This window comes from Drosophila melanogaster, chromosome 2R (assembly GCF_000001215.4).
Source record: "Drosophila melanogaster chromosome 2R".
Lineage (NCBI taxonomy): Eukaryota > Metazoa > Arthropoda > Insecta > Diptera > Drosophilidae > Drosophila > Drosophila melanogaster.
This window is the reverse complement of record NT_033778.4, coordinates 4341884-4355170: the sequence shown is the minus strand read 5'-3', so window position 1 is coordinate 4355170 and position 13287 is coordinate 4341884. Positions and strand designations below refer to the sequence as shown.

At 36.8% G+C, this 13287-nt stretch overlaps 1 protein-coding gene across 3 annotated transcripts in view; it reads left to right on the top strand.

The window, feature by feature from the left end:
* Window positions 1-13287, top strand: part of Gprk1 (G protein-coupled receptor kinase 1) — a 148766-nt gene that overhangs the window by 115890 nt on the left and 19589 nt on the right. For all 3 annotated transcript variants that reach the window (NM_001299206.1, NM_001169580.2, NM_001042973.3), the window contains 2 exons: window positions 3953-4053; window positions 4404-4622. In NM_001299206.1, the coding sequence (NP_001286135.1) occupies window positions 3953-4053; window positions 4404-4622 (320 nt within the window). The remainder of the gene's footprint in view (window positions 1-3952; window positions 4054-4403; window positions 4623-13287) is intronic.

The following is a 13287-nucleotide window of genomic DNA, read 5'->3' as shown; positions in this document are numbered from 1 at the left end:
GGATTAATAAATCGTGTTTTAAAAGTTTTGGATTAAAGATGCCTAAGCGTGTCAGTTGCAAACCAAGCTCTATGTCTTCAATGTATTCAGTAAATTGTTGTAAGTTGAAAATTATTAAATTTATCATCTGTTCTCCTTCAAAGTTATTATTTAAATGATTAGTCAATTCGAGTCCCTGGTTATACATTATTTTTAGAGATGTCAGCTATTTGTTGTTGTAATTCATCTTTATCTTCTTGATTTAAAGTACCGTATAAGTATTTGTAAATTGTTCCCATAAAATTAACAAGACCGCGTTTACTACGTTTTACAATTCGTATGCCGTTAATTAATTAATTTTTCTACTAGGTACTGTATATGTGGTGAGTTATTAAAATATTGAGTTTGCTTTTAATAAGTTCTTCAGAAGTATTTTCTGTTTTTTTTATAATGATATTCGTGGTTTATTGATAATCGTGAAAGATTAGGTAGCCGTTTTTGGCCTGGATAGGGGTTACTTCTAGGTATTGTGTGTTAATTGTAGATACGAGACATAACATGAGTATCATGCTCGGGAGTAGGCCTGGAATTATCGTTTTTATATTTACTTTTATTAATTTTCTTTTTCTTTTATGGTGTATTATCTTTCTACCTCTATTGGTTTCTTCGAAGTGTTTATAATCTATTTGTCTTAAATTTCCTATCTTTTTGAATGGGTTATTCGTTTTTGATCTAACTAGAGGGGATTCTTTGTTTGTGTCAAGTCGTGTATATTTTCATTAAGTTTGTCAATTTTGTTTACTTTATTTTGTTGAGTGTTATAGGCAGGGGTTCCCGCAAAAATGAAGATGTCTGCTGGGGTTCGACCAGTTGTGTTGTGTTTTGTTTTTTGATTGTAAACGTAAAGTATTTTTTCAAATTTTGTGAATTGGTTTTCAGGTTCATTTTCGCTTGTTAGTATTCTTAATTTTTCATTAACGGTTTTTTTGAAATCGCTCAATGTCAGAAATTTCATTTTTACTTGTTGTCATATTTAGAGTTACTCCTTCTGATTCTAACCAAAGTTTAAGTGCAATGCACAAAAGGCGTTGAATATGCGTAAAATAGCTCTTTTAGTTTCAAGCCAATCTCTACTGTTTGCTTCTATCAGGGAGGCGTATTTAGAATAAATGTCAATACATGATAGGAATTGTTTATTGTTTATTAAGTAAAAATCCATGACATACTTGTCTCTGGGACTAAAGGTTTCTGGGGTTGTTTCAAGGGTTAATTTTGTGTTTCTATGTTCAGTTTTAGCGATGATACAGATTTTACATTTGTTTATGATGTTTTGGATGAGTTTTTGATAATCAGGGTAATAGTAAAGTTCTTTAAACTGAAAGGTGAGTTTTTCTATACCAGGGTGTAATAATTCTTTGTGTTTGCTATTTTTGCAAAATTGGGAATGAACTTACGGTAGAATCCGCAGAGTCCACGGAATGATTTTATTCCTTTTGTGGTTTTAGGTATATGAAATTTAATAATTGCATTTATTTTGTTAGGGTTTGGTTTTATACCGTCTGTCGTGATAATGTGACCGAAAAATTCCGAAATTTCTTTCTTCAGAAATTCGCATTTATCAAGTTGCAATTTCAGATTAGCTGATCGTAGCTTATCAAATACCTTTTTAGTGACATTATGTGTTCTTCCAATGAAGTGGAATAAATGATAATATCATCTAAATAAACTAAACAATCTTTATAAATTAAGTCTTCTAGAAGATTGTTCATGCAGCGTAGAAATGTTGCTCGTGCATTTTTCAGACCAAAAGGTATACGAGTATATTCGTAATGTCCATGTTTTGTTGAAAATGCTGTTTTGGGTATTGATTTCTGGTCCATTTAAATGGACCAGAAGGTTTTATGAAAACCTTCAGCTAGATCAATGGTTGTGAAGTATCGACAGCGTCCAAGCTTGCCTAATATTTCGTCCATTACTGGAATAGGGAATTTGTCGTCAATGGTTATTTCATTGAGACTACGATAGTCAATGACAAATCGAAATTTTGGTTTACCAGAAGCATCAATTTTCTTTGGTACAATCCAAATCGGAGAACAATAGGGGGATTTAGATTTCCTAATTATTTTTTGTTCTATCATTTCGTTAATTTCTTGTTAACTTCTTGATCAAACGCTTGGTTGTATTTATATTGTTTTTTGTAGACAGGGTATTCGTGTTTTGTATGAATAGAGTGTTTAATTGTACTTGTGAAGGTCAAAGTTTCACCTTCTTTGTACTGAATATCACGGTATGCAAGCTAAACGTTAGAAAGTTGCTCCCTTTCTTCTGTATTTAGATGTTATAATCTAAATACGTTAGATTCTCTGAACTCGTCATCTAAGGCGTAGTTAGAGTATGTCACTAGAAGGGCTTCTTCTATGTATAAGGTGATAAGAGGGTTTTTCTCTGACTTAGATGATTTTGGGCACTCATCAGTAACCTTTGATTCATCTGATTTTAACTGAGGGTTCCACTTAATTTTCTGGAGGTTTTTCTCCTTTTTCTGTATATGTATAGGGGTTTCCTCTGGGCTAGATGACCTGGGGCACTCATTGGTAGCCTTGGACTCATCTGTTTAGATGTGGTCGTACCAAATTTTCAATGTATAGCCATTTATAGTGACTGTGTTAAATAGTTAATTTGAGAATCGGTTGGTTCTAGATAGTATCTACATAATAGTAAGTCACACTTCTCTGAAATGTTGTGAATATAGAATGTTTGTTTAATGGGACTAAGTTTGCTTGGATGAAATGAAACGCGCTGGTTTAATGTTATAGTGCCATTTATAGTGTGGCCTTTTATTTTAGATGGTTTGACTGGGAAATTAAACCAGTGTCTAGGGTAATATTATTTATTGTGATTTTTAAGAAGGGGTTCCCACCTCCTCTGACTTGCTTTCGGATTCCGAGGCTGGTTGAATAAAATATTCGTAACCTGTGTCCATTTTGTATTGGGCACTATCATTTACTTTACTAGTTTGTTGATACATGTTGCCACGCCCAGAAACCGCACAAAATACCCACGCCCACATAATTTCATAATTTTTTTCATTTATTAATTTGTTAATTTCTATCGATTGTCATAAAGAGAGAAAACTTTGGTGACCCCCGCGTGCGAGTTTTATGAATAGCACTTATATCTAAAATAAGCTGTTTTCAAGTGTACACATTTTTTAATTTATGGAAATCTGTAACCAATGATATTAGCCGGCTGTTCTAACGCAACAAATACATTTCGATTTTGGTCTTAATAACCTACTGCATTGAAATATGGGGGCCGACTTTAGACTCGAATGTCATAAAAGTGCAAAAAGTTAAGAACCAGGCGATGAGCATCATTTTAATCGACGCCCAAGCATATAACCACATTTCCTCTGTCAGAGAACAGATCAATAGTAACTCGGGCGGACACAACGAGGCCCGATGATATTCTTTTACTCAACATATTATAGCCATTAAGTTGATTGATTAATTTTTCAATAAAGAAAGAGAAGAAAGTAGAAAGAGAAAGAGCGAGATGTAGAGCAAGCTACATGATAATTTCGAAATAAGCGATCCCGCTAATGTGGGATGTGGGAGAGATCGCGTTAACAGGGCGATCTAACTTTAAAGGGACGATCTACAACATGTCTTACGCGATGCTTATCGAATATTAGCTTATAAACAAAGTGGGGTTTTATACACTCCGTCCTCACTTTGCCTCTTGCCTCCCTGATGCCTTGCAAATAACATTATTTGTCGCTTTTCTTGGCCGGCCCCTTTAGGGGTCAGGAGTCATCGCGTTCGCATTCACACTAGCTGAGTAACGGGTATGTCGATACCCGTTATAGTCGAGTTTCCCAACTATAGTATTCTCTGTTGTTTTAAATTAACTTTATTAAAAAGTTGTTCTGATATTACGTAAATCCTAATACAAAATTCCTCATTTGTTGCAGAACGTAGAACTTCCAGAATCGTTTTCTTTGGAACTAAAGAATTTGTTGGAAATGTTACTTCAAAGGGACGTCTCTAAAAGGCTTGGGTGCATGGGAAATGGGTAAGAATAAAGTGTGTACCAAGATTATTGGTAAATTACATTGATGAAAACCAAAGCATGGTTGATAACGATGCGCAAATTACGAATAAAGGCACGTAAACTGTTGTTCAAGCAATTAGTACTAGAAATCAGACAAAAATGTTCAAAAAATGATTCAATTAGTACTGCATATGCTCGCTCATTGTTTTGCAAAACAAAATTCTTTAAATTTTGAAGTCCTTTTGTTCCGAGTTTTTACATAAGGAACATTTTTGTGACCGTTTTCGTAATATGCGTATTGTAAAGTTCCATTTTCCAACGCAGAGCACTAATATATATTCTTTTTGTCACCGCTAATTTTTTGTTTTCAGCGCGGATGAAGTAAAAATGCACAATTTTTTCTGTGGAATTGATTGGCACCAGGTTTACATACAAAAATATACTCCACCTTTAGTACCCCCTAGAGGGGAAGTAAATGCCGCAGATGCCTTCGATATTGGATCATTTGATGAGGAAGATACCAAGGGCATAAAACTAAACGACGCCGATCAAGATCTATATAAAATGTTTTCGTTGACAATATCTGAAAGGTAAGATTTTTAATCGATTACCCAATTTCAGTGATCGGATTGACTTGATTGATAAACACGTATAGAGTTCAAGGAAAAATAGTCAAATGCATATCAAATATATTTCTTTTCTTTTAGACTTTAAAGCGAAGTGTGTTCCAATTTATTTTTGCGTTTGTCAAAACCAGCGACGGTTTTTAATACATTCTTTAATAATTCTCCTCTTATGTATTTGTCTTTCTGTTTGGTGTACTCTCTCTTTTGAGCGTTGTCTGCAGTGCTGATTCGTGTATACACATAAACTGCACTCTGCACCCGCCCTCTCGCTCGACCACACAAAATCTAAAGTCCTCAGCGCGTAGACTGCACACTTACTTGTACATTTGACAGCTCGCTTGCAAGTTTTTATTTTAGTGTTTTTGTACAGTTGTTTGAATCCAAAAAATATGGGTACTAATATTGTTTGCTTTCAAAATAAATGCCGTCAACTGTTAATCGGAGCAATTCCTCAAATGTTGCTTAGATCGCCAGCTACAAAAGATTCGAAGCAATTTGATCAATCCGTTGAGGAGGGAGTCTAGCTTGCATGTAAAATTGTTACATTTAAGTTGAACATGCATTATTGTGGAAATATAATTCACTATATATGGCTATTGTCAGGTCAAACTCAATACCAGGATATTAGACTCGTCATTTTGAAATGTAAGAAATTAAATGTACAGAACCAACACCTTGTTATTTTTTTTTTTTCGCACGGGTCCCACGTCCACACCTCCCGCCCAACCGACCGAGGGGCGCTACCGTGTACCGCAAGGCTCAATTCGCGAAAAGATAGACGCGATATAGAAAAGAGAACAGAAACGAGGAAATGAATATAATGTAAAATAACACTTTTAAATATCAGTGTTAGTAGGATCTAATTATGTACTAACAAAGTTAAAATTGATTGCTTTAAAAGCGGCAGAGAGTCAAGATTACAGATAATAGGATAAAGTTTATAATAGTCAGTACACAATACTCTGTAAAGGTCATGCAACTCATAGTTAGATCTACAATGATTTAAGTTAAGGGGTATATAGTTTCTAGTGAATCTACTTGGAACAGAGAAGTTAAGCCGACTAACCAAGTCAGGACTCTTAACTGCAAATAAGCTTACAAATAAAGACTGTTCCAAGCATAGTTCTACAGTTAGCTAGGGAAGGATAGATCGGATTGTAAGTCCAAATGACGGGAAATGTCCTTGTGATGGAGGCATAATTTAACATCGTCTGCGTACATAAGTACACGCAAATGTTTTATTACTAAGGGGTGGTCGGTAATGAATAAGGTAAAAAGAAGCGGACCAAGATGGCTCCCTTGTGGGACACCGGATGTGACTCGGAGAATAGAAGATAAACAATTTTTAAAGAGGACTTGTTGCGTCCTGCGATTCAGATAGCTTGAAATCCAATTAAGAAGATCAACACGGAAGCCTTACTACAAGGTAATGATTAACAGAGTCAAATGCTTTACTAAAGTCAGTGTAGATGACATCTGTTTGAAGATTATTTTTGAAACCCTGTATTAAGAAAGAAGTTAGCTCCAAGAGGTTAGTGGTTGTTGATCTGCGTTTCATAAACCGTGTAGACACGGTGATATGATTGATCTACAAAGGTGCTGCAAATGAGGAGTGATAAAATTTTCAAAAAGTTTTGGGATAGCCGACAATTTTGAGATTACTCTGTAATTGCTTGCATCCAGTTTGCTACCTTTTTTATGAAGAGGAATCACAAAGGACTCCTTCCATATATGAGGGAATTGTGAAGATTCCAGAGATAAGGTAAACAGTTTCAGTAGACGGGTGCACAAGGCTTCCACACAGAAACCAGTGCAGACAATTCGGAATCTTGAGCAATCACAGGGTGGGGTCCCTCCACAGCGGATTGATCGGATTGCTCCGAATCTTATTTAGCTGCCGATCTTAGCAACATATGCGGATTTGCTGCGATTGACAGCTGATCAGTTATGGAGTCCTGTTTATCATTTGCTCGTGGTTGCGGGGCCTTGGGCAGCCTACCACCAGCGGCTTTTTTGCTTTTTTGGAGATTCATCTAGATCAAAACTTTCAAGCGAGCTGTTAAAAGAACCGCACGAGAGCAGTCTGCACGCTGAGAAATTAAGATTTTATGTGGGAGAGCGAAAGAGTTAGAGCTAAAAGTGTAGCTGATGTGCATGCCTAAAACAGCACCAAACAGCATTGCGAACAACGCTCAAAAGGGAGAGTGAACAAAACAAAAAGACGAAAAATGAAACGAAAAAAACACAAATCACAAAGAATCACTATTTAATAATTATGTTTACAATATAAGATAATTGAAGAAGATAATTCAAAACCACGGCTGGTTTGACAAACATAAAATAAAAATCGGAGCGCAAAAAAAAACACATCCGTTCGCTTTGAAAGCTAATAGTGAAAGCTGCTTTTTATCTCTAATTATAATGTTATCTCTGTCTTCTATGGTTTCTACCGTATAAGGACCTAAATATTCTGAATTTAACTTAAGACCCGCTTCATTTCTTAGTGTAACTTTATAGCCTATTTTTAATTTGATATCTGAAGTTTTCTTATCGTAATTTTGTTTCCTATAGGACATTAGTCTGGCTCTGTTATATGCTATTTCTAATCCAAATTTTATTTCCTCATAGTAATCTTCTACATTATATAGTGCTTCTACTCTATTTATTTTGTTAAAATCTACGCACTGTCTTGGTAATCTATCAAAGACTAGTTGAGATGGACAGTATTCATGCATGATGGTATTGTGTTGAAAAAATAGGTAAAATTTTGTATCCAAACGTCCCAATCAGCCTTGTCTACAAAAATGTACGAACGGATGTACTCATTGAATGTTTTATGCCTTCGTTCTATTGTCCCTAAAGTCTGGTGGTGATATGCGGTGGATGTAAGATTTTCAGTCTTCATATATTTACACATATCTAAAATTACCTTGTTTTTATACTCGGTACCCAAGTCCGAAATGAACGTTTTCATTGGACCGTACTTTGGTATACAATTTTCGAATATAGCTTTCGCGACAGTATTTGCGCTCTTGTTTGCGACTGGTATGGCTACTAGATATTTTGTTAAATCACATATTAGTGAGACGATGTATTCATTGCCATATTCTGATTTCGGTAGTGAACCAACGGTGTCCATTATCGAAGTGGTGCTATTTTAAGACCAAATGGCAATCGCGTGAAGCGATATGAGCCATTGCTCGTTTAAAAAGATGTTATATTTCTTGAGTTTTCTTCAAGTTCTATTGGATGGAAACCTGACATCAAGTCAATGCATGAAAAGAATTTAGCTCGACCAAGTTGATCCAAAATGTCATCAATTCTTGGGAGTGGAAATTTATCAGAATGTAGTTTTTTATTGATTTGACGATAGTCAATTACTAATATCCATTTCTTTTGTTTTGAATTCGGTAATGATTTTTTCGGAACTAACAAGACTGGGCTGTTGTACTCAGATACAGACGGTTCTACGATTTTGTCGTTAATTTCCGTACTTATTTTTAAATTTCTTCAATATGGCTATGAGGGCTTCTATAGTTTTTTATATAAATGGGTTCATCATCTTTAAGTCTTAATGTTTGTTTATAAAATTTGTGGGTTGATATTGGTTCGGTTTCCAGTCCGAACACATCCCTATACTTTGTGCATCATTCAGTTAATTGACTTTCAAATTGCTCTGAAAAATGTTTCTTTAGTTTTAAAAGTACTTGTTCGCTTCCATTTTCTGGATTTCTGCTATTGTATTTGCAACATAAATTGCATTATGTATTTCCTGATTAGGAACAAATATGTCATCATTTACGGTATTAACGTCTATTTTCCGAATAACTTGTTATCTGGCTGGCAGAAGAACTGTATTGTTGCCAGCGCTATATGTTATCGGAACATACATTGGATAATTCAAATTTTGGGGTCTAATTATGAACCAGTCTTCACTTGGTGTGATATCTAGTTGACAATTGAATTTTTTTTATGAAATCAATGCCTATTATTCATTCCATCACATGATATTGAAAAATTTGAGTCTACCAAATGAAATTCATGTGGAATAATATATTTTGTTGATTAAAGTTCTATTGAGGTTGTTCCTTGAGACTTGATTACACCTTGGCCTATGCCTTGGATGTTTATTATTTTTTCATCCTGAGTTTTAAAGTCATCGGAATTAATTTTAAAAGTGAGATATCTGCACCAATATCTATGAGGAATGTTAATTTATTTTCAGTTGAATGATTATAGAATGTTACAAATATATTAAGACTATAATTGATGGAATAAACTTTTGCATTTATTGATTGTTTCCTAAGGGGATCTGTGAGTTTTCCGACGTATTTCTTCGACGCCATTCTCACATAGTTGTTATTGTTGCCCTGGTTGGAGTTACCTCGTCTGCAACTGTTTACAAATTTCGAAATGGCATCATTCATATTTGTGAAAGTGCCTGCTTGCATGATAAGTTTTACCTTATCAATGGAGCAATTCTGTGTCATTGCTTTTACAGCTGTTGTAGTGCTGTATTTATTTGCTAAGGACTGGCTGAGACCTTCACTGATATAGGCGCTTTCAAGGGCCTTTGTCAGTTTCTCCACCTCTTGGGTGTATTGGTTAGCCGTTTTATTTGTTTGTTGTAGATTAAGAAGCTTGGCAGATATAACTTATCCCGATTCCCCTTTTACTGCATTTGACAGTTGGGTAATGAGTGCAGCAATTGTCTGCTCATTACTTATAAGATTCCTTGCATGGCCTTTAAGTTTAGTTTTTATAGGGCTTATCGCTGTCGTCTCATGCGTGCATTTTAGGGTGTCTAATAGACCTAGACGATCTAAAAAACTTTGCAAATTTTCGTGCCTACCATCAAACTCTGGTATCAGAGATGTGGCTAGCTTGATAAATTCTGCCACTGTCTGTCGCGTCGCATGATTGAATAGATTCGTCTAGTCCTTTGAACTGGTCCGGATCGAATCTCACCAATTGACTAACGTGCCAGGCTTTCTGTCATCTTCTTGAACAGCCGTCGTTGCTGTAGTAGTTTTATCCGTTGTCCACTCCTTTTCTGCTTTTTGGGTGCGTTTTTCTCCTGTCTTGCCCGTTACTCAGCTATTGTGAGTGGGCGGGGTCCATCTGCTGAATTTTTTTAAGGCCTCTTCCAGCGTCGGCAAGTCCCTCTGTTTGGTGGGCACAGCCGTCAAGAATTGTTGTTCTTCTGCCATCAATTATTATGTTTTATATTGTCATATTTATGTATTTATTAGTTTATAGTCGAACTAAGTTCAGTCGACTGTAATTATTGGCACAACCCTTTGAACTTTGTGGACATTGTCACGGTTGCCATGTAATGTGGTAGATTAAAGTATTTATTTGTTAATAAAAAGGAGAGAAACGCTTCTGCTCTGTTTGAGGTTCTTTAGTTGAATGCCCAATGTGTGCTGATGTTGGGTTCAACTAAGCCGCACATATATTGCTTATATCTATGTATTCTGATGCATGCAGAGGGCATGCATATGTTTTGTGTAGCTTGACCACTTGAGCTGCACAGTGCATGCTCAGCATTCCCACGCTCCGCGATCGGCTTATGTCAGATCGTATTACTTGGACGCTGGAATGCTTATGTATTTGTTGGCGGTCTTTTGGGTATTTGTATATTTATATTTATTATGACAAAGTGTCACTATGTATTGACGCTAAGTTATACCCAATCATTTATTGTATTGGTAGAGTAGATTTCTACAATATGCTACATTTCTGACTGATGCAGTTTGATTAAAGCGCAATAAGTTGATCATGGCTTGATCTCCAAATGGAAGTTGTGTTTACTTTAAGTTTGGTTGTTTATCGGGTGGCTAAGTGTTGGCGACAAAAACAAGGGCAAAGGAAATGCTGCTGAGATTAAAGTTTGAAATTTGTTTATCAACTGGGGCAGAGTGCTATATTTACTCCATGGATAATTGAAAGGGTTGGAAAAGTGAAAGGCTGATTAGATTGCAGTTTGAAATTTTTTTATTAAGCGCTATATTTATATATTTTGACTAAAACGCTTGGTGAAGCATATTCTGGTTCGCTAGGTTGAATAATTCCCTATTTTACATATTCATCTAGCAATTTTTGTAATTTTTCTTTCTCCGACTAGGAGGGTCTTCTTAGGGCCCAGATAAATGGTTTTGACGTTTCTAAACATTTTTATACCCGTTACTCCTAGAGTAATAGGGTATTATATATTGGTTTAAAAGTTTCCGACCATATAAGTTTATATATTCTTGATCATGTCCGTCTGCTCGTATGAACGTCGAGATCTCAAGAACTATGAAATCTTCAAGGTTGAGATTCCAGATTCTAAAGACAAAGACACAGCGTTGACCCATGTTGCCACGCCCAATCTAAAACCCACAAACCGCACAAGACTGTCTCTCACACACTTTTTAAAAATGTGTTGGTATTTTTTCACATTTATATTAGTCTTGTAAATTTCTATCGATTTGCAAAAAACTAAAAAAAAAAACTAGATTGAAAAGTATGTAAAAGGCAGAAGGAAGCTTTTCTGATTATATAAATTACATATATTTTTGATCAGGATCAACAGCAGAGTCGATCTGGCCATGCCTGTTTGTCCGTATGATCGTCGAGATCTCAGGAACTATACAAGCTAGAAGGTTGGTATTCAGCATACAAATTCTAAAGACAAAGACGCAGCGTATTTTTTTCAGTCTTGTTGCCACGCAAAAAATCTATCGATTTGCCAAACAATTTTTTCCACGCCCACTCTAACGCCCTAAAGACGCCAAACCAGTCACGCACACTCTTTGGAACAATTTTTAATTTTTTTCTCATTTTATTCCCCAATAAATATGTATATCCCAGAAAAATTATGAAATTTCGCGTTCGCATTCACACTAGCAGAGTAACGCCTATCTGATAGTTGGGAAATTCGACTATAGCATTCTCTCTTGTTTCATATTAAGTTCTTGTATGTTTTTTAGCCAGACAAGTCGTTAATGATCACCTAGTACAAGTTATAAAAGTCAGTTGGTTGGAGGGTAATTTATTATTGATCCTTTATTTCCGCACACCCGTTAGGGTGAGGGTAATTTCTGGAATATGTTATTTCAGAGCTTACGCTCTGGAGTACAAATCATTACTAAACTAAAGTATGATCTAGCTGCAGCTTGAGGGCTCCGGCCCACTGTAGTGCTGCCGCCAAAGAGCCAGGTCAGCAGTTCTTCGTCCGGTCCGATCACTCGCTCCGCTGCTGCTCCTGGCCGTTGCCCCTGGAGTGCACAACCAGCATTTTCCTGACCGCGCGTGCAGGCCACGGGATATGGCTTGCAATTCTTCACTTTTACTCAGTGAGAACTGCTTGGGTTAACTCCCCTCTCCTTTAACGGACGCACTTGCTCCATATTGGTGGTACTTCCAAGTTTGGCGTCACTTCTGGCCTTTAGGTAATGGCAGCCGAGCCAAATGGTACAGCACAGCAGGAAGGCAGCAAGTATGATGAATGAGTTGTTGAGGAGGAACCTTAAGGTAAGCTTTTCTCTAAGGGTCCCAATGTGGTGGAGGATCCTCAGAGTCAGCTTATGAAGGAGTGGTAGGCTCAGTCGGTCCTGATGGGCCGTGATGTTGATGGTGGCGGTGGCCAAGACAGCAGGTTTCCCAATGGATCTTCCTAACTGATTAACGAACCAAGTTCCGTTGAGGGCTACCTTGCCAGAGTAAGTTAGCAGGTAGGTCCCGGATACTTTCGTCAGTGATGGTCACGTTGGCGTCATTTACGATGAGGGTGCCATGATCCACGATGGATCCACTGGATCCTGATGACCTGGAAGTGTGGAACAGTGCGCGGTAGCCCCAGAAACTATTTCCTGAGCGCAGGTGCCATTTTGGAGCTCTTTACAGAAGCTGGCGCCGACTGTCGTCTTGCAGTTGAGGTTTCGCGTTTGACAGTCGGCCACTAGATTTCCGTCCTCAAAGTTCAGGATCTTGTTCTGGTGCTTGACTGGGTAGACCGTTATCTTCTTACATACAACCTTAGGACTAGGGAAATAAATTAGAATATGTAGGATTACAGAATTTTGAAAAACGCTTATGCTAGATACTTCTAATAATTCTATCAAACTAACGTCAATAGGCTGTCTGTCCCTGAATTCGCCAATATCGGAGTTGTCCAAAATCGCTGGACTTACAATATTTAATATTGCTAGGGTTGAGCCCATTAAAACGTTTTCTAGCTCTGTAATTACAATTCTATTTTTTGCCAAAATAATTTCTAAAAGGTGTGTTTCTTTGTTTGTTTCGGAATTTTGGATTTGATTTATTGTGTTTTCGAGTTCGTTTAAGCGTTTCTGAAATTTAATATTTAATTCTGTTTGTCCTTCTTCTGTTCTTACCAACTGTTCTTGATTGAATTTTATTTGCTCCCAATCGTTGAAGTCGGGAGTACCGGTTGTAATGACCCGCTTACTAAGAGTAATACGCGTTATGATTTATAGATATATATATATTCAGTTCGTTTATTCAGATCTATGGTATTCGCACATCCACGCTGCTTGGCAGTACGCTCCGGAGTAATACATTCTCTCACTCACACACTAGGCGATCGGTAGCGTCTCTCCCGTCGCTGCTCTCCCGATGCTTG